This window comes from Melopsittacus undulatus, chromosome 3 (assembly GCF_012275295.1).
Source record: "Melopsittacus undulatus isolate bMelUnd1 chromosome 3, bMelUnd1.mat.Z, whole genome shotgun sequence".
NCBI classification, from domain to species: domain Eukaryota; kingdom Metazoa; phylum Chordata; class Aves; order Psittaciformes; family Psittaculidae; genus Melopsittacus; species Melopsittacus undulatus.
In genome coordinates this window covers 110,567,018-110,594,911 of record NC_047529.1, presented here as the reverse complement: position 1 = coordinate 110,594,911, position 27,894 = coordinate 110,567,018, and the positions used below count along the sequence as shown (strand labels likewise).

Here is a 27,894-nt window from a genome sequence, read left to right as displayed (position 1 = left end):
ATCAGTAATAAATTATAATTCTGACAGCCCAGGAGTGTGAGTAGAGGGACAAGTGGCTACAGTGACTGAACAAAAGGGGAAGGCAGACAAAATGTTATTTCAAAGTGGCTGCTAATATCAATGGCTCTTTTTTTTATTACTGATTATATCCTTTGAAAACTGAACAAAATAATGAATTAGTTCTGTAGAGATTAGGGATGCCATTCTCACAGAGAACTACTTTATGGGAAAATAAGTTCAATGCCAGACATCTGGAGGGAAAAAAAAAAAAGTTCATTTATTGAAATTATTTTTGTCAGGTATGTTAAATAGCAACCAAAGAAAAGAATAGCTCCACCATACCCACAAAAATTCCATATCCTTTTTCATTTTGAACATAAGCATATTTGTGTTTATCTTATTTCATCATAGTTTTATACTGTATGTGAAAAAAGGCATAATGATGCAAATGTGGCCAAGAACAAAAGTGGGAGGATGGAATGAATTTAAGAACACAACAGAAAGATGCAAAAAAGTAGCACCAGGAAAGGCGAAAGAAAGGATTCATATGCCTAGAAAGCAAGTGTATGAAAGCAGTATTTTAAGATGAAAGAAAAGGTATGGAGTTGTGTGCAAAAGAAGCTACAAAGAAGAATAGAAGAGTACTAAACCAAACCCATGTAAAATAGGGAAAGTAATAAATAACACAAATAATGGACAAGATTCTGACTTGGATAAATAGATCTAGCTTCATTGATTTCCGTTTCAGCTATACTCACTGACAGCCTAGTCTACACTAGCAATTTCCCTGTGGTAATTAAAGCAAATCATTGACTTTAAGTAGCTATAGCTGAGCTTTTGCATTTCTGCAGTATCTAGGATGGGCTTGGCTTAGTGTTACAAGTCTTCCCACTTGATATTATCCTTAAAGTAGTCCCACAAGCCTGTTCTTCCACAAGCACAGATTTCCCTAGGAAGCAGCATGCTTAGCAACACGGGTATCCATGGCAGTATCTACCATGTACTATCTAAATGTGGAAGCCCTTTCACAGTTTTTTATGTCACTACAATCATGCTGCCTACCCCCAGCTCCAGCCCTCATTCACAAGCTGAAGTTGGGCCATCTACAGACACATGGAAGACCTGGTCTGATGACTTTGTTTTCCCTCTGGAGAGACCCAGTTGCCTGTATTGCAACATTGTATTTCAGGATCCTGAGGTCAGCTGTGGGGAAGGAAATGATAGGCATAGAGGCCACTGCCACTGTCCCAGACTGAAGTTCCCAGGCATTGTCAAGACCACTTTATAGCGTGAACACGAGGTAACCTGGGTGCAGTGCTTTCAAGGTGAAGCCTCTGAAACCTGAGCCACAAAAAACCCTTTGAAGGAAAACTGTGCACTGTCTTTACCACAAATAGTGGTGTTCTGGGGGTGTAACAGCACCACCTCTGCCTGCAGGGTACACGTGTCCTGTTCTCCACCAGATTACAACTGACTGGAGCTGCTGTGTCTTGCAGAGTCTCTCTGAGAGCACAGGAGAGCCTTTTCATCCAGACAGCAACCATGAGGGCTGGATGCTACAGCCACTATGGAATCCAGGTCTCCAGCATCCACAGCCAACATTTCCTGTCTGAGGAGACTGGCATCATGCATACTCTCAGCTGTGGGCTGTCTGGGTAGTACATAAGAGGATAAAACAATTTAGCTGCTTTATATGAAGTATTTTACCTTTAAAATGGAAATATTCTTAATCCTTTCTTCCTCAGTCCTTTTTCTCTTCCATCAGGGGTGGTCACTGGCTCCTTTCCCCTTGGCTACGGCTTTGGTTTTGAAATCTTCTTCTTCTCATCCTCCCCCCCTCCACAGCAGCTGTGCTGTCCCTCATCCCCTACAGCCTCTGTTTTCCACTTTGCTATCCCATCCATCCCACTTCAGCTGTTTCCCCACGTTCCAGGACTCTTCTGGCTCCTGGTGCCTCTTCCCGCCCTCAGCAGCTGTCTAGCTCTGGCCCGCGGAGCCTCTTGCTCCTGCTGAGCCGTGGGTCCCTTCCCAGGCCTCTGCCCTGGCTCGGAGCCCGATGTTTTCTCTTCTTCCCCTCCTCCAGAGGCAGCCTTTGCCTCCGCCTCCTTCCTGCCTCTGCTCACTTCAGCACCTGCCGGTTACCCCCATCCCCTCCCCGCAGCTCCCTTGGCGCCTCCTGCCTGGCCTGAGGCGCCGCCCCCGTTCCCCTTCCGAGGCCTGCGCCGTTTGCCTCAAGCCGTTTCCCAGCCCTCAGCACTCGTTCCCAGGCGCCCGGTTCATCCTCTCCCGGCTGTTTCCTCATGCCCCGTACCGAGGGGACCCTCCCTGCCCTGGCGACCATGCGGCCCCCTTCTCTTCGGCTCTCGGCACCGGGCGCTGCCGCTGGTTTCAGGCCCCTCTCCTTGGCTTTCCCTTCTCCGCCATGCCAGCAAGCACAGGTGCTGTCTGCCTCAGCTGGCAAATGGTGTGGCAGCGACTGAATCCTCACATCACGCTTCGCTAGTGCGACAGCATATTGCAGTGGTGACAACCGAGTTGTCAGGATGGCCTCCAGAAACAACCACAAGTAGGGGCAAAATGCGGTCCACAGCAGAAACGCTGTTAAAGGGGAGGCCAGCGTGACCTGTAGGGAAACATGCACTGCGCCAGGGCCGTCCCAGCCCTCAGGATTAAGAACAGCAGAGGCACTGTGCCCATGAGTTGAAAAGAGCAGCCAGAACAGCTGTGGAATTAAGCAATGGTTTGTTGCAATTGCTCCTCAGCAGGCATGGCTTTCTCATGGTAGTTAAAGGGAAAACTGGCAGCCATTAAATTGCTGTTCAGGCCTGAGCAGGAAGGAGGTGTGCAGTGGACACCATTTTGATGCCAGTGCTGGCATGGGCTGTGAGGTGTGAATGCTGCAGTGGGCTTTAATTTTCTGCCTCACATGAAGGAAACTGCTCATTAACGGCCCGGGAACTGGATTATACCTGAGCTGCCATTCCAAAGAGACAATCAGCAGCTCCCACCAGCAAGAAAGTGACATTTAAAGCTAGCAGCATACTCCTTTTCTGATACACTTACTTGCATGGCATGTTACTGCACCATCATAAGCTGTGTAAAAGGATGGCATGACCAGGATGGTGGCTGGGGTACACAATTGGTGCCTCAGTGTTCAGGGACCTGCAGTGATGGTAGCATCCTTGCTACTGTCCTTCTCCCTCTGCTGGCGCAGGGAGGAACCAGTAGTTGACCCTGGCTCACAGTTCAGTGGGGCCCTCACTTCCAAAAGGGACATCAAAACCCAAATAAGCAAGTCTGGGCTGTTTGGTAACATCTCAGACCTTCAGAAACTCCACCTTCATTTGTTTAAACTTGAAGAAGCACCACTTAATTTTCGTAGCAGCAGCAAGTCATCTGGACACCTCTTGGTACTGGCTCAGGGAAGTCTGTTAGCGAAGTCCCAACCTCTTCCCTCCACAGCCAGATAAGTAAGATTAATTTTGGAGTCAGAAGTCAGACTGTCATAAAAATTTTGCTGGGAAGAGAGATACATATTTTGAGTTTAAAAAATAAAAGAAAATCAAGACAGAAGAGTAATAGGAATGAAGGACCAGGACCATACCCAGACCAGGACCAGACCCAGGCCAGGACCAGGCATCGGTTGCCAAGGGGAAGAAGGTGAGTAAAGATGAGGCACATGGAATGCCAGGAAGAGCTCAAGTGTTTGTTGTGGGTCAGTTTGGAGTTTTAAGCAGCACTTGTAAGGTAGTTTCAATAACTGTCTTTTTGGAGAACATTGCCTGAGGGGGTTTTCAGTGTTGCTGAACAATTTTGTGGAGCATAAGAATTAGGTTCCTTCTGCATGTGGCTTCAGCTTACTGCTTTTCGATGACGTGGGATGATGAACCAGGGAGAGGCTTTTGCTTCAGTTTCATCCAGAGAAAAGAGTTTCTCACACCATAATGCATTCAAGGCCTAAACCAGCACATAACAAATAGGTATGACTGGGGGACTCCCTGCAAATACTCAAGCTAGTTCTGATTTAAAATGCTAGTTTAAGTGTCTGTGGTGTGTGATTTAATTTGGTGAAAGATCTGAACTGATCTTTAAAAGGAATGAAAGTAATAGAGCATTCAGCTTTTTTTCTGTACTTGGCTGTAGTGGTAGGGTATTGTGTTTTATGGGTTTTTTTCCCTTACTGTGTGCATTTGCCTTTCATTAATTACTTCATAGCTTAATTATCCACACTAAATACACCTGTAGGTGATCAAGAAAGCCCTGCACTCATATGCAGACCCATGTTTGTTGCTCTGAAAAGCGCTATCCTTAAGAGAATGGCATCTGATTCTGCTGCAATGCAGTGAGTGACTGGCTGGGGTTAAAAGCCTTGTGCACAATTCCTGCTAGTTGGTCATTAATCTCCAGGAAAAGCCCCATATCTTAATTGCTGTTGTATAATTAGTAACCTCTCCCATTTAACCAATGTTAAGCTGAAACGGTAATGTGCCAAGCCACCATCATTCTCTCTAAATGAGGATCTAGAAGTACAGCTCTAAATAGTGTGTGACAGTGAAATTATTTTTTTAAATACTCCTTTGAAATAAAACCAGCACCATCAGTGTTATATTGCCAGCTCTGAAAACCCACAGAGCTGCCACAGATCACTGCAGTGTAAGTGGCTGAACAAAGTAGTCCCCAAAATTGAAGATGTAAAGATGAGGAAAGTGTCTTCTTATGTAACATATGTTGTAAAGGAGCCTAAAATACCAGTCAGTAACTATGTCTTGATTTGGAGAAATCTGGAGCTGAAAGCAAAAGCAGAAAGCCTTTATTTAAATACAGCTGTGACGCCCAGGGCAGCCAAATATAACTAAGCTTGAAGAAGTTGATGTATTTTCCTTAGTATCTATGGGCTATATACTTGAATGTTTGATATTGGATTAATTGATAGCTCAGTATCAGTGGTAAATTAATTTAGGTTTTGCTGTGGGTTTAATATCTCTGTTTGGAATAAGTTTCTGTCCTGAGGAAAACGCATTCTGTAAAAACAAAATTTGGATGTGGAAACATTGAAATACTTGATTTTGATAATTTTTTTTTCCCCCATCAATAACTTTCAAGAATTGTACTGCTAAACCTAATATAAACTTACATGTTTTATTTATGAAAGATATCATATAAAGTAAAAACAAAGGAAAACCAAATTCAAATTAAGACAAACTGTTTATAAACCACTTTTGTTTTCACAGAAATTCTCCTTTGGATGAAACTACACTTTCTGAGGATAAAATATATCTCAACAATTTTTCCCCCCAACATAATTAGCAGTCAGCTGATCACATTCTTGTCTTCAGTGTGGTTGTGAAAAGATTCTAGGTAACTGATAGGCCTCGGTGCCAGGCTAAATAATCAACCATAAATAATAGTGAAATTGCACAGAAAAAATGCAGTGTATGTGTTTTCTTCTGTCTGACACAACTAGAATTGGCAAAAAAAAATAATGCAATAGAGGTGAGCATCTGGTTTGCTTTAAAAGAGTCTTCTTCCTGGTGTATTTTTCCAGGGTTTATGCTGGCACAGATGACTATCAGATGAAGGCCCAAAGAATAACTTGGTGTGTATGATTTTGTGTAGTGATGAATAACTAGTTGAAGACTGCTGTTCAAGAAAGGATTCATCTGAATTTCTTTCTTTTTCTTCTTTTTGACTGTGTTATGTGGTTAAAGTGATAGAGGATTTCAAAAAATATGGCAAAACTTCTCAACTGCTTCTCTTTCTTGAGAAGAACTTGAAAAAATCAGATGAATCAACATATGATATTTAAATAGTTCCTCAACTGGAATATCGTATGGCATACATTATTCACTGTCAGTTCATGGCCAAAATAGAGAGGTCAGAAGCTCTGCCACTCTCAGTGCACTGTCAGAAACTGGGGTTTTTTTTAGTTATTTAATTTTGTACTTATTAAATCCTCTAGACAGAAGCAGCTAAATCTGTAGCACTCGGTAATAATTCAAACCAAATTCACCTTTACTTTCATACTTTGCAGAAGCTTCTTGGAGCTTAATACAGATTTTCTCTATTCCCATAGGAATTTCCAATATTCCATAGTCTCTCTTTTTTTTTTTTTTTTTGAGTTTTGCTGAACACAGGACATTGGTCTAAAACCAACCGGGATGATTTTGTGCATTCTGTAAGTTCAGAAAGACACTTCTCTAGCTAGTTCCACTGGGCATAACAAAGTCCTGATTTCTGTGGAAACTTTAGCTGCTCTGTTAAAGTACTTGTAAGGATAAGAGAGGACTCTAATTTCTGCAGTTGTTTTCTTCATGCTTATCACCTTGAAAAACGCATCTGATGAGCAACAAGTCCCAGGAAAGCAAACAAATAGAAACTTAAAGAGAAAATATGATTTGTCTTTAAGCTTGAGAAGTGTCTTATTAATGTTGTTCCCATTATTTTATGTGACCCAAAAATGCTAATTGAAAACCATTGAGATAAGAAGGGACATTCCAAAGAGGAAACAAGAAAGAATAAAAAGGAAAGCTCCAGGTGCTTGTTCTTTCTGATGAAATTCTTTGTAATTTAACATTTATACCATATTGCTTTGATTGCTAGTAGTAATTTTGGATGAGCTTCAACATCCTTTATGTAATAACTTAGGCAGTGCAAATATAATGTTGATATGCATACAAACCCAAAATTCAGGCATATGACTCACAGCCATGTTATGGAGGTCTGTGTTACCATGGGAGTATTTTACCTATACAAGCAAGTTCACATGCTTTGGAATCATTTTAGGAAGTTCTTTACACCGTATTAAACCAAAATGACAGAAAATGTGGAAGGTCAGAAATGTGGGAAAAAATGTTTCTAACTAAAAAGTACTTCATTTTGAAAATTGTAATCCTTTATATTTATAATGATTTTCCTAACTTACTCCCCTTCTGTTACTAAAAAGCTAGTTCTGCAATTGAAGTTTACTCTGAGTCTAAAGGTCACCTTTTTAATCAGCTGAGCTTTTCAAATTACTTCAGGTGGTAATTCTCAGGGTATGCCCACAGCAAACTCTTCCAGATGATAAAGGGTTATTTCTGTTTTATTATTTTATTGTGATAAAACATCCTTTAATACTGTAATTCAAAGATGCATTTCTAAACAGTTTTCCACTGAACCAGTAATCTTCTTCCTTTGCAGCTGTTTTATATCTTCTGACTTTTTTTTCCAAAGTGTTTCTACATGATCTTTGTAAGTAAAAGTTAGGTGGTAATAAGATTTTTTAACTATTAAGAGTAATATAATAACAAGCCTTGAACACTCATACATGTTTTGGAAGGGGATTTTATAGTAATATTCTTTTTCCTTAGAGAAGTTTTAGTTAGAAATAGTCTTGGATACAACTGCTTATTTCACTTCGGAGACAGAAAACTGCTAGGATTGCTTCATATCTAGCCTACTTACTTGAATCAATGTATTTAAAGAGGTGAAAACCACTAGCAGATGAGGGAAGAAGGGTTGTGAAGAAGGTGGCTGTGGATGAAAGCCTTAAGCAGTAAGTTACTTGTGGAAGGGAAAATAATTTATCATTTGCACCTAGCTGCCTTGCCTTCTGGGTTTCTCCCTCCTCTATACTGCTGAGTGTTATTTGTGGATAAATTTTAAATTAAGGAGATGTAAATGGTTGGTGCAGAGAAGAATTGGCTGTTTGGAGGAAAGCAAAGAGCCTCTTGCAGGGATAATAAAAAGGTAAACCATTATAATTTTGGAAAACAATAATTGCCCAACAGGCTGGTATTTAGTAGCACTGTTTTCAACTAGATCCTTTCAGAAATGTTTTACTGCAAAGGTTATGAAAAAGACTGAAGAGTTGCATTATCTAGGGCTGCCCCCGCCTTCCTTATCTCTGGGAAGGAAATCTGGCAAATCATAGGGAGAAGACTTTCACAGGAACCATATACTACAATGAAAACAATAAAGTACTTCCTTCTGTTCTCCTTAGTGTAGACCTTTTAAAAAGAACACTAGTAGGCACGTGGTTTTTCTGTGAAGATAACCAGTTACAAATGGTCATTGGAGCAAACATACAAGACAGGTCTGAGGAGAGCAGTTGAGAGAAACTTGAGCACCTACTGACATTTAGTATTCTTTGATGTACCATTTTTTTACTATCCATTTTCCTCTGTTACCCAGGAAATAGAAAAGGTCTGGAATTCACTACACAAATCATAGAATTCCATATTGGAGGGGACCTCAAGGATTATCTCATCCAACCTATTTTGGCAAAAGCACAGTCTAGACAAGATGGTCCAGCACCATGTCCAGCTGAGCCTTAAAAGTGTCCAAATAATGGACTTAATTTGATTCATTCCTGTGTATATTTATGTTGTGCCCAGAGTCATCCTTGTTATTTTAGAACATTAATATTCTTCTATGAAATCTGCCCCACTACAGTGCGTGACTGGCTGGGGTTAATGGTCCTTGGCACAGCTCCTCCTAGTTGATCATGAATCTGCAGGAATGCCCTGTGTTTTAATTGTTATTGCTTAATTAACAACCTCTTCTATTTAAACAAATGACAAATGACCTGAAATAACAACGTATGCAGCAACAGTCATTTTCTGTGCCCATTTGAGATATGCTGTAAGCAGATTCTGTGCAAGTAAACCAAGGCATAGTTAGTGCATATCTATTCAAATAATGTGGATTGTGACACTGAAATAATGTTCTGCAGATATGATCATTAATAAGTGCCTTTTTTTAGATTTTGGGGATGTCACTAGTTGAATCAGTTACTAACTCAATGACTAAAATTTAAAATGAGAAAGTCTGTGTTTGCCTTATTCCTCATGTAATTTAATGTTCCATATTTCTAATCAATAGTGTCATTACATTTTCAGTCTGTCCGTGGTTAGCCATGGTTTTAATCACTGCAGGATCTGTATAAATGCACACACACAAACCCAGAGCACATTCCTACATGGAATATAATCTTGCATTTTTGCTGAGAGCTTGGGTTGTGAGAATCTATACTCTGCACTCTTGGCCATTAACTTCTCTCTGTGCTTTGTTTCCTTTCTCCATCCTTTGATACTTAATATCTGTATATTTTGATTGTAAACCGTTGTAACAGAAATGAACTTTTTCTAAAGTGCATGCACAGTACTTGGGCCACATGGGACTTCTGCATACTCCTGGAATTTTGTCTTTGCAGTTGGCTTTATAAATAAACAATAAATGCTTTGTTTGAAGAATATAAATATGACTAGCCTGCTATTATGTCAGTTTGAATCTTTAAAATTCCATATTGCTTGCTGATAAAATATCAACTCATCTGATACTTTTCCATGTGAAAGAGTAGTGACTATTATACAAGTAAAATATTGACTTTTTTCTTTTTCCAGTTTTGTTTTTTGGGCTAAAACTATTCATAGTTAGTATTCATCATCAGTATAGTTCAAACTAGGTTGAAGACAATGGAAATAGGTCCAATGACTTACAAGGTCTCAGGTTCATGGAAATTATTTTGTAAATATAATAGTTACAGACTCTGTTATTAAAGAGAAAATTAGATTTCTTGAGTTGCAAGCTGGAGAAACTCCATAAATGTGGCTGCTTCAGTATATGTAGAGTTTGAGTAATAATTTTTCACACATTTTTTGAATCATCAAATGGCAGCCCAGCTGTTCTAGTTTGCTCTGTAATACCACTGTAATTCCAGCTATCCTAACCTACAGGCACTATTGCCAATGCCCATCTGCTTGTAATGCTGGAAAGCAGCTGGAAAAAAAACAGAGACAGAACAAATAGAAATCTTAATAAGGTCATTTTAGCTGCACTACTGGATTTTGTGAGCTTCTGTGAATTTTAGATATAAATAAATATTATAAATTTGTCCAGTTTTAGTACAACATGAAAAATTAATAGAAAAATTTTGGAGCCTGAAATGGAAGCTGGTGTTGTCTGAACCAGCATGTACTGAACCATTTAGTAGGTGTGCATAATTCATTTTAATTCAATCTGCGGACGAGATTTCCAGCTAATTTGAACTATTTGACTTTTGTTGCTGATTTGCCTTCAAAATCTGCTTAGCATTGATTTATTGGTTTATTTACACTTTAGAAAAAGTTCAGTTTCTGTTAACTAAAGAACTGTCTATCAGAAACACTCTATAAATGCTACTAAAAACCATCTGAGCCTGTGTTGAAGTTTGCATAAAATTTCTGTTAGCTTAAGAGCTGTCAAGACCAAATTCACCTCATAGCTGAGGACATACATAGTTAGTTTTGGTCCAAACCAACAAACATTAGGAAAGGTTATAAATGAATAAAACACTGGAGAGTTTATAGAAGAATATATGCAACAAACACATTCATAATTTACTGTGCTTCATGAATGTCATGGGAGTAATTGTTTCCTTTAAGTACTTGGCAAATGCTGCTAGTATCCATTCAAAAAAGTAATTTTCCACTCAGAGAACTTGTAAGCACTCACGGAAAGAACAGCCAGCAACACAATGCTTTCTCTGTAGTCCTCTTTGGCTACATTCATGTACTCAAGACAGAATCTTTAAACACAGAAGAAATGAACAGCTGGTATCAAATCCACAATTAGATGCAGAAAGATCATCTTCTCATGGGAGCAGAAGTTCATGGTTATCATGTAGTTGTTAGTTTTCTGGTTTGTGTCTCCCAGCAACACTTTTGTAGTTTGAGGCAAAGTTCTACAGTCTTCTGAAGTGTATTTGCAACACGTAAAGAGGTTGGCATGATAGATGCAATCACCTAGTCTTGAATCTCTTTGAATTGTGAACGGCTGTTCTGTCTTTTCTGTAACTAAAGAAGTCATGCTTTATGGGCTGGACAAGCCTAGTTAGTTAAGTAGGTTGGTTGGCTTCAGTATCAAAGCTGCAGGATTTTGAGTGTTCGAAAGAAAATTAATACATAATGTATAAGACAGTGAAGTGATATGCATGTGCATAAACATGCACCTAATTAGTAAGTAATATGGACCTATTTAGTAAGTAAGGGAATAGAGATGCAGTTGAACGAATAGATAATAGTTTACTCAACCGTGCCTGCAAGTGTTGTGAATTGTCTCCTATTCATGTAGTTTCAGCTTGCTGCTCATCTGCATGATGAATTGATGAGAATTGTCTTCTGTTCTGTAATGTGGTACATTTTCAGTACTCTACTGTTAGTTTTTGTTGCTGTTAGATTCTGGTAGGTAGCAAAGATTCAGATTCACATCACAAAATGTAAATATTAAGATATTTATTTATAAGTCTTGGTCTTGGTATTGTAATAGCATGTAGATGTCACCTTGATGCTGTAGAAGGAAAAAAGTAAAACAGCATGTCACTTAAATACCAATTTGCTATTTACCTTACATATCCATATTTACAATATTTCTAAAGTTCAGTGAAATGGGATTTAGGAAGTTCTGCATGATTTTGCAGAGTAATTGACACTTTCATCAGGCATAGATATTTTTCTCTCTAAGAAGCACAAAATACAAGATTCTGCATAATTTTTGGTATTTTCAATATACTCTATAAATGGATAAAAATAGGGTTGTCATCATAACAAACAGAAAAATTGCCCACATCCAGAAATACTATATCTACAGATGTGGGGTTTTTTATAGTAAAAAATGTGTTTATCTCTTACTTGTGTACATACTACCAGATACACTAAGGCTCAGGAGAGAAAAAGGCTATTGGGCAGTTGTGTTCCTTTACAAGTATCAACTCATTATAAATAAGTAAATACTTGTACCTGCATAGAATGTAGCTGATCAGTACAATTCTTTGTCAATACTTTTCTCTGTAGCTACACAGCTTACAGTTTGCAGAAGTATGGTTTAAAAATCACTTTTAGCTGTGGTGGCTTTTTTTATTTCCCCTCAAGAAAATGGCACAGAGGAATGGTGCATTTGTGAGCAGACAGCCACTCTTTATGTGTCCAGCCTTCAAAGGGAATATTAAGGATGAATGCTGTACTTTTTCCTCTGCATTTGTTGCTTCTTTCAGATCAGCCTTGCCTCTCATTCTATTTAGCTTCATGCAAAACATCTGTCAGATACACTTTTTCACTTCATCGGTGATTTGATACTCCTTGAAATTTTAAGAATTTCTGCAATTAAGTCTGCTTTTTAGGAAACCATATATTTTGAGTGATACTGAAAAGTAGAATCTTTTTTTCTATGTAGTTTTTATATTCTGTTTGATCCGATGCAAAATAAGGTAGTGGGGCAATACAATCTAGTTGTTAGATAGGTTTTGGAAAAGAAGTATTTTCCTGTCTAAAAATGTTTGCTAAAAGCTGTTAAAATAACATTAACTATACAAAAGGTCCTGTCCAAATTATCTTAAAGGACATGTGACTATCATGTGGGGGGAAAAATTGAGACAGAAATAATTGTCTCTGCTTTTCTGTGGACCAAATTCATTTGCCAGAAAGCAAAGAGAAAAGCCTGAGATAAAATGATGTCTTAAGCTCAAAAACACAACAGATAGAAATGGCACAAGCCTTTTTCTATCCATTGGTTAAGTTTATGAGAAACAGATCAGAAGAGTGTAGGCATGCATTCCTGCTGCCTTCTGCACATGAATTGTCAAAATGCTGTGTGCCAGTTTAATTAATTAGAGATATAACAATCTATTCTACAGACACATGCATAAGACATTCTTTAAAATGCTCTTTAGAAACTGTGTAACTGATATTTAAAGACTAAGTAATTATTTACCATTTTTCTGAGTACTTCTCAAATATCAAGTAGGAGCATTTAAAATCATTATTTTAAAAAAACTGTTTTCATCAGTAGGACTTTCATTTTCAAAGATGACAGCTGGACCAGACTAATTCCTTATGTATTAAATACAGTGGTAACTAATCCTGTAACTTTGTATGTATTAAATACTGTGTATAATTGGAGCATGAGGTTGTGCTTAACTCATTTGGAAAAATTAGCAAAGCCGTAATTGCGCACAAAAAATGTCAGCATCTCTTATGTATACACTAATCAAGGATAGATATGATAGGCACAAGAATATGCACTGCTTTGATGCACACTTTATACAATTTAATGGGTACTTGGCATTTTTTTACTATGACAAATAGTGAAGCAGAACTTTGCAGCATTGTGAATATACCACACATACTCTCTTGGGATCTTCTTAGTCTCCATTTAAACTGCGTTGATTACATTAAGAAGAAGTACTTCTATATGGCACATATTCTGAAAATGTTCAGTAATATACTTTAGAGTTCTGTATGTTAACAGTTCTGCTTTGTGGAGTTTTTCTTACTGCAGATCATAAGCTTTGTGTAAGTTCTGATTAATTACCCTATTATCCCTTGTTGCATTCTCACCATAGACATGGAACACAGCTAAGTGTTGCAGCTACAAGCCCACCTCTGTTACTCAGGTTTTGTTGTTAAAAGAAGCTTATTCTTCTTTTATTTGCACTGATGGTATTTAAAGAAGAGCAGCTCCACTGCTTAACGGTTGAGTTAAGGCAATGTCTGAAGAGTTTTAGGAACTTACTCCAAGTCTGTTGATGTCAGGGAATTTCAGTAGGCTTTGGACTGAGAATAGAAATTAAGAAGAGGAGCGTGTATCTTTCATCCATGTTGTCGTATCTTACATGTATTTTTTTCATAGAATGACAGTATGGTTTGGGTTAGAAGAGACCTTAAAGGTCGTCCAGTTTCAACCCCCTGCCACAGGCAGGGACACCTTCTAGACCAGGTTGCTCCAAGTTCCATCCAACCTGGCCTTGAACACTGCCAGGGATGGGGCAGCCGCAGCTTCTCTGGGCACCCTGTGTCAGTGCCTCATCACCTTCATAGGGAAGAACCTATTCCTCATGTCTAATCTAAATCTCCTCTCTGACAGTTTAAAGCTGTTCCCCTTTATCCTGTCCCTACAGGCCCTTGTCAAAAGCCCCTCTCTGGGTTTCTTGTTGGCCCATTTAGGGACTGAGAGCTGCTTTAAAGTCTCCCTGGAGCCTCCTCTTCTCCAGGCTAAGCAAGCCCAGCTCTCTCAGCCTGTCTCCATAGCAGAGCTGCTTCAGCCCTCACAGCATCTCCATGTCCCTTCTCTGGACTCACTCCAACAGCTCCACATCCCTCTTACGTAGTTGCCCCAGAGCTGGACATAGGACTGCAGCAGGGGGTCTCACCAGAGTGGAGAAGAGTGGGAGAATCCTCTCCCTTCACCTGGTCATGCTGCTGGGGATGCAGCCCAGGGCATGGCTGGTTTCTGGGCTACAAGCACACACTGCTGGGTCATGGGGAGCTTCTTTTCAACCAACAAACCAAGTCCTCCTCAGGGCTGCTCTCAATCCATTCTCCACTTAACCGGTGTTAGTGCTTTGGATTGTCCTGACTCAGTTTCAGGAGCTTGCACTTGGCCTTGAACTTCATGAGGTTTACATTTAAATTTTTCTCTTTTGATTTTTGTCCTCACTGAATATTGCTTTTAGTGAGAGGGAGAAATGAGGCATAGTTATTTTAATTGGTTTCTCATTCATTAAAGCTGGTAAATGCTGAATCCCGTTTTAAGAAGCACTAAGACCAGACAAAATAATATTTTGACTAAGAGAATCAGGGTAAGAGAAGGGAATTATTGCATAAATGAGTATGCCAGAACAGATGTAACAAATTGTTGCTAGATATCTTGGTGCATAATTATTCAATTAATGCTTAACTACTAAAAAACCCCATTATGATAAATGAATATATTTTATAAGAAAGAAAAGTCTCTGTTTGAACTAAGGCAAGCATTATTATAGATGATGGGTTTTGGTCAGAGTAAGCAACTTAGTGGCTGGTTTTATCTTTCTGGCCATAAGTGGCTCACATACTAGCATCCTCTGCTATTCTTCCTCATGGTCAGAACTTCAGACAGAAAAACCATTTCCCCTAAACAACTTCAGGCAGATTTTTTTAAGGTGAGGACTAGTCCAGATAAGACATTGCTCAACAGCAATCCGAAACAGCACAGAATTTGTCAGAGAAGAAGTACAGCTTTTAGGCTGGTGTTTTGTGAACAGTTTGAATCTTTTCCAATGCATGAGTCCACAAAAAGAAAAATTAATTAGAAAATGCCAAGTTGTTAAAAAGATGCATAGACATATGTATCTCTTATGTGTTAGTTACATATATCTTTCCATCTCCCCAACTGGCTACTGATGGTTGAGTACCAAGCCACTGGTAAGCTAAACAGTTGTTTTTTTTCCTTGATGTACAAAATAGGATTTCCTGCTGAAAAATGGATTCCAAGCATGTGGACTATAATTATAAGCTACAGCCATCACATATTGCTGAGTGAAATGGTTAAGGGAAAAAAAAATTCAGGATACATCTTGCCCACTAACATGCTCTCTGTTGTATCAAGATACAGTTTTAGCCACTTGATGCCTATGCATATGCTGATCTTAGAGCAGTGTGAACAGAGCACTTGTCAGCTGACATGAGGCGAAGTGAAGTGGATGTTGTTTTGGTACTTTATCTCATGGCATCTTGTTAGATTCCCAGTGGCTTGCTACAGACATTAAAAAAAATGAGATTGCTTCTAAGTAGCCTAGAAAAAGATTTTTGGCTCTACTGTAGAATAAGAAAGTATTTTAAATAAGAAATTAATTCCTGAATTTCATGCTGACTGATATTACTGCATATAACAGATTATTTTAATTACATCCTGGGATGATGTAGACTATTAAATAAAAATGTTAACATCTTCCTAGCAACAAAAGATAAAACCATGTACTAATAAATGTAAGACCTTGCTCGTGGAGGCTCTTGGCTATTAAGGTTGTTTCCAGTCTTATGGCTAAATCGTTGAGGACTGTGTGAGTCTTCCGTTATAAGACACCGTCATATGCCAGGAATGGATATGGTCACAAACATTGTAATTCCTGAAATGTAAGTTTAAGAACTGTATGGAATGTTCTTGAAGAAGGTAAATTTTTGCTGCCTAACACTGAAGGTGAAAACACATTCGGAAATCTTAAACAGTTATTATCTTCATATGACTATATGGGGAAATCTTATCACCACCTATTAAATGTTGCATATGGATCTCTTGATTTCAGATCTGCAGCTCATGATACTATCTGCTGGAAGCTTAGTAAAATTCAGATAATGAAGTTTTAGTAGCAAATACTTATTACTTAGGAAACTGGCATATTTAAGACTAAAATCAGGCTCGCGTTAACCTAATGGTAATATGATTTAAATGATCACATTTTATTCACTGTAAATCCAGCTATGAATATTTTTAACCAGATACATCGTATAAACGTATCATTGGAACTCATGTTCTGATAGGACTTGAAATAGATTTGCAAAACTGTACATTTCTTTAAAGAATGATCAAAAAATCAGAAGGAACCTGATTCTGCTCTCAAAATAGTTTTGAAATACCATGTATGCTTGAAAAGCAATAAGTCATTCCCCTCTCCCACCCAGTATGATGAAAACAAATGCATCCTTCACTCATATAAATTGGCATGGGTCTGTTAATTTCAATGAAGCAATACAATATTAAATCAGATGTGGCCTTTAAATACAAACAAATCCCAACATCACTTACAGTTATGGGGCTAGTTTAAAATAAGCAATGAAATACTGTGATTTACAGATGGAGATAAAGGGATTTTTTTTCTTTAAATGAGTTCTGATAAATGACATACATACAGGGAGATGGGATTTTTCCCACATGCCTCATTTTAGTTGTCATTCACATCTTCTAAAAGTTATAGTATCACTAGTGTTAATCTGGTTCAACTGTGTGGCTGGATTATTTTGTTAATTGCAGAGCTGCCTTCAGCTGAACACAAATACTGTTCCCTGCCAATATATCCATGCTGGCAGAAACCCTGCATGTGAAGGAGCCAGAAATACAGAAACATCCAGGACTGTTAATTTTTCAAGTCATTCATGAAAATTGTGTTTAATAAAGGAACACTGTAACATATGCAACAGGTAGATCACCTCCTTCCCTACGTCCTTTTTGTTCTATACTTATACTGCCTTTACCATTGTAGATATAATAGCTTTTAATTTATGCACTATCAATTTAGTAGTAAAGTCAAGCCCCAAATAAACAAACAGAACATCCTCCAACATGTTTCAAAATGCTAATCAAACATAGATTTGTCATAATAGAGAAAATGGGCTGAATATTGACAGTGCTTATGAAATGTGGTAGTTTCACCTGTATATATATAATTAAAATACATTAATTTATTTTATAATTAAAAATCACACAATAAAATTGTATAACAGAAACTACTTTTAGGGGGGGACAATACAAAGAATGAAATAGCCTTTGTATGGCTTTAGCAGAACCTGAAAAGAAACCTCAGCATATGCAGCAGGGGTACAGTGTTTTTGAGGAGGTAAAGAGTTTAGAAAGATACTGAATTAGAAGTAAGATACTGTGTTTGGGTTGCTGGAATAAAAGGTTTGTCCATTGCTGAAGGTCTTGGAAAGTCTTGGTTATACTGCAGGCTTGACTCTGATAACTGAAAGGGGCCTACAAGGATGCTGGAGAGGGACTCTTTGTTAGGGATTGCAGTGATAGGACAAGAGGTAATGGGTTAAAACTTAAACAGGGGAAGTTTAGATTGGATGTAAGGAAGAAGTTCTTTACTGTGAGGGTGGTGAGGCACTGGAATGGGTTGCCCAAGTTGTGAATGCTCCATCCCTGGCAGTGTTCAAGGCCAGGTTGGACAGCGCATGACATGGTTTAGTGTGTGGTGTCTCTGCCCATGGCAGGGGGTTTGGAACTAGATGATCTTAAGGTCCTTTCCAACCCAAACTGTTCTATTATTCTGTGATTCTATGATGAACATGTTTAAGGCTGGAAAACCAAGCAGTAACTAGAAGGGTAAAGTGATTTCTGGCATATGAAGACTCCAGAATAATATACAATATGCTTTGTTTAGGACATTCACAATTGTTTGCTGATGATCAAACTTGAGGGAAAAAAAAAGTTTCTCAAAGTCTCAATTAGCAGATTGTTTCTTTGATAAGTTAATAGCTAATTGATAGAGGTCTGGATTTTGTTTGTCTTACTAGCCAAGTATTCTCAGAAAAAAGGATTCAGAAAAGAAAGCTTCTAAGCATGCTAAATTACCTAAGGCATTTAGGTAATCACTAAGCTAAGAAAAGCTATAGATGAGCTTTATCAGATTTTAGCCATTATGGATAATCCGTGTTACAAGTGGAATATATATATTTCCAACCTGGAAATCTATGAGAGATTTAAGTTAAGACTCTGCTACACCACAGCAGGAAATGAGGAACCAAATTTATGCATTTCAATCACACTTCTTTATGGAAAGTATCAAACCTGGGAATGCAGAAGTGGCAATAGAAGCAGAACTGAAGGCAATCCTACTGTGCTTGAAATTATTCAAGGGTGGCAAGTTTGCCAGTTTTACAGCACACCTTCCAGCAGTGTTCACAATGCTAATACAGTTATATAAAGGCAGACCTATGATTTTAAAAGCTGCTGAGTCACATTTTGCCTTTACTGAAGTATAGCAGTCGGTTGGTAATACAGAGAAATGGTAGTGTTAGCTGAAATTACAAATCAGCTGGGCACATCCACATGTGCCCAAGCAGAAAGGCTGTTAATCAACATGTCTAACAGCTGTTAAGAAGAGAATGCTGTATGTCACAGGAAAAAGCTGGCAATTGTTCTTCTTGGTAAACATGCTTTTCGCAAATGTATGTGAGAAGAGCTGCCTTAGAATCTGATAACCTGCTTTCTTTTAGAAAATCATGGAATGGAATGGAATAAAAACAAAACACTTAACCTCTTCATTGCATGCTAGCAGTGTTCCAAAAAAATATTTTGATCAAACAAGAGATTCTTTCATAAAAATGAAAGCTTAAAGCATGACAGTGTGTGACAGAGTGTCATATGACATGTCCAGAATTACTCCACCAAAACAAGTGTATAAAAGTTGGGCTTATTCAGCCTGGAGAAGAGGATGCTCAGGGGGACCTTCTAGCAGCCTTCCAATACCAAAAGAAACCTACAAGAAATCTGGAGAGGGGACTTCTTACAAGAGCAGGTGGTGACAGGACAAGGGGGAATGGCTTTAAACTGACAGAGGGGAGATTTGGATGAGACAGTGGGAAGGAGTTCTTTCCTGTGAGGGTGATGAGGCACTGGCACAGGGTGCCCAGAGAAGCTGTGGCTGCCCCATCTCTGGCAGTGTTCAAGGCCAGGTTGGCTGGGGCTTGTAGCAACCTGCTCTAGTGGAAGGTGTCCCTGCCCATGACAGGAGGTTGGAACTGGATGAGCTTTAAGGTCCCTTCCAAACCAGTCTGTGATTCTGTGATTCTATGATAAATGCATGTATTTTGCTATAACTGGACTAAGACATTCTTACTCTAATTTCTCTAAAAGCATCTTGGTCTTTTAGAGAACAGTTGAAAAGTTTGTATGAAGCAAATATCATTTTTATAAAATTTGGAGCTGTCAAGTATTTAAATTAATTTAATTTAAGTATGATCTCCAAAACTAACTGGACAATTAAAACAGGAAGACAAAGTAGAAAAGAAAGTGTACAATGGATGGTGAAATTTATTTTGTTCTAAAATAGCCAGTGTTCAGCAAAATTGTGCTTTGTTATGCAATTACAGGGCAGTTGAAGGTGTAAGAACCTCTTCAGTAACAATGACTGATATCATTATATACTGTAACACAGTTAAGTCTTACAGTTATGTCTCTTGTAATCTAAACATTAAACTTAGTAATGCTTACTGTACTATTTTAAGTTCACAATGGTGTTTGGGCTCCTAGATCTTAAAAAAAGAAGAACTATAAGAATACTGTCACCTGTCAGTGCAGTCTGTGGCAAGTTTTCTGATACTTATCTAGAAGCTCACAAATATATTTCCTTCAGTAGCATGGACAGTAATCAGAATAATGCAACCAAATCTTACATTACTCCTTGATTTCTGTGCTTTATTTATGTATGTTCAAGGCATGATATGGGAGCATGGTTATGGTGTGATAATTTAAGCAGAAATAGTGTCTTTGGTAGATGCTGTACATATATCCAGAAAAAATGCAGGCAGATGAATTTTAATGAGTTCTTCAGGTATACGTCTCCATTTTTTTTATCAAGCACAAAGTGTGCCACTTTTTCATTCTCATTTTCATGTGAGAATGTGGAAGTGTGAATGATTTAGAATTCCCAAACTGTAGGAATTTGAACAGAAAATGTATGTACTATATTTTATGTTTCAATTTCGTGTGTTTTCATAGTAACTGATGAAAAGATACGTCTTTGTACTTTTATGTTTAAATTTTTTCTTCCATTCCTTTACGAATCAAAATGCTATGTGTATACTGTGTAACTCATGAGAAAACATCACATTTAGATCATTTTGAGAAGATTTTCACAGGCAAAAAAAAGGCAATCAGGAAATAATTTTTAGATAACATTGGATTGTACAGGTTCTGGGTTTTCATTCATACCTGCAGTGTCGCAGTTTCACACTGTGTATTGCCAAAGCTTTGAATTTTAAGAGTACCTACTTTGTATAAATGATAACATAAGAGGCACAAACGGGGTACAGTGAGTAGCTTGCAAAATAAAAATAGTATTTAAGAATATGTATGGAAGTACAAACTACCTTGTCAGCTTTCTTTGCTGTGCTGTTTTTCTTTCCCTGAAAATTTGAATGATACTAAAGCCAGGAAAAAGCTAGTTTTCTCCTTAAGTAAGTGGAAGAAGCTACAGGCATTGTAATTCAGGCATACACACTTGAAAGTCTCTTAAGTATGAAGGGGATTTAGAAAATACTGTGTAGGGAACATTTTCAGCAGGGTTTTAGGGAAGAAAATGGTATGTGTTTGAAAAACGCCTCTAAATAATTGGATTGCTGAATGGCCCTCACCAAACACAAAACTCTTGTACTTCTTCATGTAGCATTTGCAGAAGATTATTCCTCCTGGTGCGGTTTCATTGATTTGAAGAGTAGAGCTTGCTAGGTGTTTTTAGCAGGGCAGTTTTTAATTAATAAGGTCAGTAGATCAACTGAAGTGAATGTTAAAGGTGTATCTTAAAATTCAAGAAATCTTTCTTTGCTCGAAACCAGGCTAGAAGTTTAGTTAATTGTTCAGGTAACAGTGAAATATTTAAATTACCCTTCTAATAATGGGGATTTGTGTTACCTTATTTATTTGTTTCTGTAATTGATTAAATAGTGATAATTATAGTCAGTCTTTTAAAGGTGATGGTACTGTGTTTCTGTAGACATTCATGAGCTCAGATAACTTTAGCCATTTACCAGCAAGTGAATGTTTTCTCCAGCTTTTACAGTGTTTCCTTTGTGTTTACTGTTTGGTTGGTTGGTTGGTTTGTGATGTTTTGGTTTGGTTTCCTAATTCTATGCTTTGATTCTGAAAATAACCACCACTGAATCTTTCCCGGTTCTGGAATTAACATAAGGGCCTGTACGTGATTCTTTTCCGTGTGATGCATTTCAATATGAAACTGTAAAATATTGGCACTACATGAAGCTGTTTGTCAAGCATGTTCTTTTTCCATTATCAGGTGTAACTTTTCCTTATCATATACAGGGACAAAATTTAAGAAGCCATTTCCATTACTGTCAGTGGTTCTAAAGTTTTATACCCATAGCCAGACGCATAACCCACTAAAGTCAACGAAAAATACCCAGTGACTTCATTGTTCCTTATGTGACATTACTTGCATTTTGCAGTGTATTTTTGTAATATTATCCCATGAGTTTATTCCTTTATAAGTATTTTCAGTTAGCTATTTGCCGTAGTAATTACAGTAACTATTTTGGGGTTCGTTTAACACCAAAGATCCAGCACTGATGTAGGAGTGATCTACTTCAGCATAACCAGAAGTAAACACCATGTTGGAATTAATTATCTTTCTGGAAAGACAATGAGGCTGCAGAATTCATTCATGAGTCTGCACAGATGAAACCAGAGGCATAGCTCTGCATTGTAACTGTGCTATTCCTACTGATGAATAGAAAGAGAAAAACCTTGCTGGTTTTTGATTTTTTTTAGTCGCTGTGCTGCTGTGAAGGCAATTGGAAAGGTTTTCTTCTGAACAAAACGTGAAAATTGTCATTGCAATGGTGTCATGCCATTGTACACTATATGAAAAATGCCTTAGAGTGTACATACACTTTTAGTTCTTTTAAAGTATGTCATTCCATGTGCATATTTTAAAAGAAAATAAGGATAGAAAAATATGGCTAAACTCACCTTGCTTCCAGGTTTTGATGTAGAACCTAAAGTAGCCATCTAAATGCTAAGTGACCCTACTGCAGTTTATGTACTTTTATATATATATATTCATAGAACTGAGCAAGAGAAAAATGGAGCTGCTATTTTTATCATCAGCTAAATTAATGATAGCATTGATAAAGTTACAGTAGGCAGTAGATAATGGTATATCTTATTTTAAAGTAATTATTTAGTATAAAAAATCTACAAGGGCAAAAAATATGGATAGAGACATAATAAGTAATAGTAAGTTGAGTAAGGAAATAAACTTTTGTCTTTGTTTTGTGATTGCTCAGGTGTTCATAGCAGTTTATATAACTCATAGGCTCTTAGAATAAGAGGGTTTATATATATATATATGTAGATAAATAGATATATTTATAGAACACTTCGCAGTTCGAGCTTCAATGAAAACTCCTTGCTGTATGTTTTTTCTTTCAGATATATAAATGTTATAAACTGGCGCCATGCTAACTAAGCTTTGCTAATTCTCTGTGTATTCGTGGAACTTTAGCTGGAGCTGAAGCTAGGCTCCTAGCCAGGCTTTTGTTGAATGGAAGCAGAAGTGAAACTTCTGAGCTTTGTGAGAAGCTTCAGGTTTTATCACTCATTTAGAAGATTGATGGGTACCATCAGTACATCTTTATAAAAAGAGCAAAAGCTTCTGGTGCTCAGGAGGTTTTGTGCCTGTGAAAAACACTGTTTCATGGGAACAATGATTACCAGAGATTAATTTTCATTCCAGCCTCCTCTCTTGGTTAGTTTCTACCCAAATCCAGTCATTTGACAGATACAGGAAAAGCAAGAGCCTCAAACCTATTACTGATGCCTCTTGTTTCTCTTGACATAGCTGCTTTTCTCCCTATTCACCAGTACAATCATAGACTGCAGAGTCTATGCATGACCTTTAACGGTCATTGTGCATAATCTTTTTGTTAAAAACCTCTATTAATCTCTCATCATGTTTTTTCGTGGTGGTAAAGAGTCTGGAAATTATTGCCTTCTACTTTCTTTTAATATTGTAGAAGAAAACCACAAAATACAGAGTAAATGTAAAGAAAGCAATCTTAAAGTTCACTTTAAAATTCTAGAAGTGCCTTACACCATCAAAACTTTTTAATTATTGGATAAGGGCAAGTATCTTCAGGAACTAACCCAGGGCAAGAAAACATGAAGTGCTAAACTTTGCACATGACTTTGATTATGTGACAGTTCTGTGTCAATCCACATCCCCTCAAATTAGGTTTAGCGATCTATAATACCATTTTAGTAAGTAATTCAAATTAATTTACAGTTCATGTTAGCATAAATCAATTAGAAATTTAGGGAGAAATATTTGGCACTACACGTTTTTCTTGTTTTCGTCATAGCAAAATGATCTTACCTTTTTTGTCTCAACTTCTTCATTTGTAAAGTGGGACAGATATGTGGACGGATTGCTGCTGGGTATTGCTCATAATCCTAAGAAGTGGTTTTGCACTCAGAAAATATTAAAGACCTTGCTGTTCTGACGGAAAAGACAATAAAGCAACTACCCTAGTTGAAAGTTGCAAATAGACTCAGCAAAATGTGTGCCTGCGAACATTTGAAACTCCAGCTTTGACATGATGGGGAAAAGGAATTTGTCCTTTGTACTTTTTATAAAGGATTGTTGTTTTTATTTCTGAGAAGCTGGAGGCCAGGAGCCTTATTTATTTCCTTCCCATTTTTGTTGTGAAACTATAAGTATGCAGAAAAGAGGGAACTAAAAGCTTTTGCTAAGACTTTTCTGATGTTTGCAAAACAGAATTAACCTCTGACATTGTACTTAGGCTATAAAATGGAAGACGTTTAATCTTTGCTGCTTAGAGTGCAGATAGTTGAAAAATCGTATTAATAACAAGAAAAGTATTTTACTGTTTGTACTACTGCCAGTGTGGGTATGACAAATAAAACCCATGGAATTCGAACAGAGGAAGAAACAATACGTGACTTGGAATATTAGATAATCTGTGGCTGAGTACACAGAGTATTTTTAGAAGAGCATGAAATTTCATATACCAGCTGAAGCCATAAAACCCATTGTCTATCAAATTGACCAGCCTAATATGTCTAAGTTTAACATCTGAAGAGACAAAATATTCGCATAAAGCAAGTAGGTTACTGTTGAACGATGTGAAAAAATTCCCTCTCTTGCCCCCACCTTCAGTGTTGACCAGTTCATCCTGAAACACTATACCAGGTTTCTCTTTCTTTAAATGTACTTGTAAAAATAATAATGAATTTGTAGTAAAGCTGCAGTTCCAGTTATTTACTCCAGTTATTCTGCCTTCTCTGCCTATTACAGTTTCTCTGCATGAACATCAGTGCAAACATTGTCAAAATTAAGCCTATCAAACTTTTTCTTATTTTGGAGTATATTCCTGGATGCTTTGATGCTTTTTACAATCACAGGCATTATTTATGCTAAATGAACTCAAACCTTCAGACATGGAAGCACATATTTAGCTATGACCTTAGGTAACAGGGGAGTTGCCTTTTATAAATAAGCAGTTAGTTTGTAATACAGTGGCAGATGAATAACATAAAAGAGCACCATTCCTGTAGATCAGAGAAGAAAAATATACATTATATACTTGGTATAGATCACTTATATCATGGTATAGATCCTTATAGCTTCATCCACTGCAGAGGAGCTGACCTAACACTAGAGCTCCATGAATGTCATACATAAATGATAAGTGTCCAATAGTGTAGGGTGAAATGGCATAGATAAAAAGGGTGTCAGAGGTAAATGTAGTAAACAAAATGCTTTCTATGAAAGTCCAATTTTAAAAGTATAATGTCAGGGATTTTTTTTATAATCAAATTGTACCACACTTAACGTTTTTTAAAAGAGAAAAGCAAAGGAGAGGAAGAACAGCAGAAGGCTGGCAACTAATGAGCTTAATTCTGCTAAGGGACTAAAAGATTTTTTTGTCTTGTTACTAACAGAAGGAACAGAAAGTATCATGCCAGAGACAGATACATTTTCTAGAGGGAAAGAAAAAATGTTATGCTGGAAAAGACAATAAAGCAATTACTCCAGATAAAGTTTGCAAAGCATTAGCCCATGTGAATTTGACTGCTGAGTTCTGAAGGAAGTAGTAAGAAAAATAGTTAAAATTTCAAATACACATTTTTGATTCGTAAACTCATAAGAACAAGAGATCTTATGAAGGTCATCAATTTAACTGTTTGACATTTCACACAGGAAAACGTCAATACAGGGGGTATCAGAGGAAACAAATACTGATGGTTTAAATCATCATAGAATGATTCAGGTTGGAATAGACCTTAAAGTTCATCTAGCTCCAATGCCATGCCATGGGCAGGGACACCTTGCACTAAACCAAGTTCTCCAAGCCTCATCCAACCTGGCTTTCAACACTGCCAGGGATGGGGCAGCCACAGCTTCTCTGGGCAACCTGTACCAGCATCAATGCTAACCTATTAACATTCTTGACCAGTAACAACAACCAGTTAACTTGCTTCTTTATACAGTCCCAAAGTATAATGTCCGTTCACAACACCTGGAAAGCTCAAATCTGTAATTTTTTCATGATAGTATTTGCAATTTAATGCATGCCAAGATTCAACACATCATGACAGTTATTAAACCTTTAACAGTTGACTGGTATCTATTGGAAGTAACATAAAACTTAAAAATTCTGAACACCTTGGTTTTGTGATTATTTTCACACATATTCAGCAAAATGCTAATTTATACATTCATGCAGGTCTGCTGCAGAAATTGCATTACAACCTAAGTATGAAGAAAAGTAGAAAACCTTGTCCTTTAGATATGGAATTTAGTCCTAACTTTGGCAAAGTGTCTAAGCCTTTGCCCACAGATCATTAATTCCTTTTGGATACATCTACTATTTGCAAAATTCTTTGTTCAAAACCCATGAAGCAATATATAGCATTTTAGAATTATAGTAAGACACAAATATTGCCAGCCCTAAATAGAAATTGATAGATTTTTATATGCAATGTATATATATGAACTCTCGTAGCTGCCATGAACAGGAACAGTGTTGGTTTTTGCAGTGCAATCTATAGGAAAACTACAAGCAATTTAGTATCAATTTTGGACTGTGCAACTCCCATCACTTGTACTATGAACATTGACAAATAATTGGGTTGCCTGCACTTTGAGCTTCTATTTCTCCATGTAAAGCTAGACAACAGTGTTTTCAGGACAAAGTAAAGAATTAAAATATGGATATGAAGCTAAATGAGTGGTTCAGTCACATGTGTAATTTTAATCAAAGCAAAATTCTTCCCTGTGAGGGTGGTGAGGCCCTGGCACAGGTTGCCCAGAGAAGCTGTGACTGCCCCATCCCTGGCAGTGCTCCAGGCCAGGTTGAACGGGATTTGGAGCAACCTGATCTAGTGGAAAGTGTCCCAGCCCATGGTAGGGGCTTGGAACTGGATGATCTTTAAGGTCTCATTACATGTGTACTTTTGCAGGTGTTTGATTCATTGCATGGCCTAAAATTTAACCTTTGTCTGTCACAAACTGATATCTCTCAATCACATTAAAATGCTTCTGAAATAAAGAGCCAAATATACTACGTCTTTATTGTCACTCTCTTCTTAGCTTTGTTATCAGGTGTAAGACTATCCTGCATAGGTACTTTAAGCATTAATCATATTCTTTTCAGTGTATTCAAGACCTTGGTGTCCATGGAGTATACAAACGAGCATGCTGAGATGAACGGTAGCTTTATACTTACAGAATACTGTCCAGAAGCTATCTTATCTCTATTAGATGTTTCCTTTAAGAAAATTTGTAAAGGTGTATGATGTCTTGAAAGACTGCAAAAGGGAGAACATAGTGCCAGCTTTTAAGATTGTAATAAAAGAGAGCCAAGTCTATCTTGCCAGCTGTAGTTCCTGGAAGACTTTAGAACAAATACTCAAGCAAATGATTTGTTAGCAGTTGCAAAGTAAGGAAGAGGTGAGTAACAGTAGACATGTATTTGTCAGCAGCAAATTACATAAACCCAATTATTCAACAACTGTTAGATTGTTTAGAAGCAGTAGATGTCATATGTTCTTAAACAAGTCTTTAGGCATTGTCTAACATGACATTCTCATAAATAAGCTAGGAAAACTTGGGCTAGATTAAATTTCTAGATTGCTAGTAAATTGCATGCGAAGTTGCCTGTGTAACTGTGTGAGTTGTCAGTAATTATCTATCAAAGTGAAAGGACAAACTGGCCGCAGGCATCGCTCCTGGAATCAATTCTTTGCTACTTTCCTTTAATCAGCCTGGATGGTAGAGCATAGACCAAGTTTATTAAGTCTGTGATAATGCAGAGCTAGGAAAGAGAAACAGTATACTTAAGGACAAGTTTTGAATTCAAAATCAGCTTGGCAAATTAAAGCAAAGCACCAAAAGATATGCTAAAGCTCAGTGGAAAGAAGCAAAAGGTGCAAGGCGTAGGAAGGAATTATGGACAGCAAAAATATGCTGTAGAAAAATAATGATGAAATACTGTTTCCTTGAAAAACAATCTGTGAGTCTGCATGTATCACATTCTGAACAGGGGTCAGCAAAGCCATGAAGTTGTAAAAAACTCTTTA

General features: G+C 37.6%; 1 protein-coding gene across 20 annotated transcripts in view; it reads left to right on the top strand.

The window, feature by feature from the left end:
* NRXN1 (neurexin 1) overlaps positions 1–27,894 on the top strand; it is a 678,674-nt gene that overhangs the window by 26,079 nt on the left and 624,701 nt on the right. The window contains exon 4 of one of the 20 annotated variants that reach the window (XM_034060531.1): positions 18,420–18,451. The exons of the other annotated variants lie outside the window; for them this stretch is intronic. Within the exon in view, the coding sequence (XP_033916422.1) occupies positions 18,420–18,451 (32 nt within the window). The remainder of the gene's footprint in view (positions 1–18,419; positions 18,452–27,894) is intronic. 20 annotated transcript variants of the gene reach the window in all.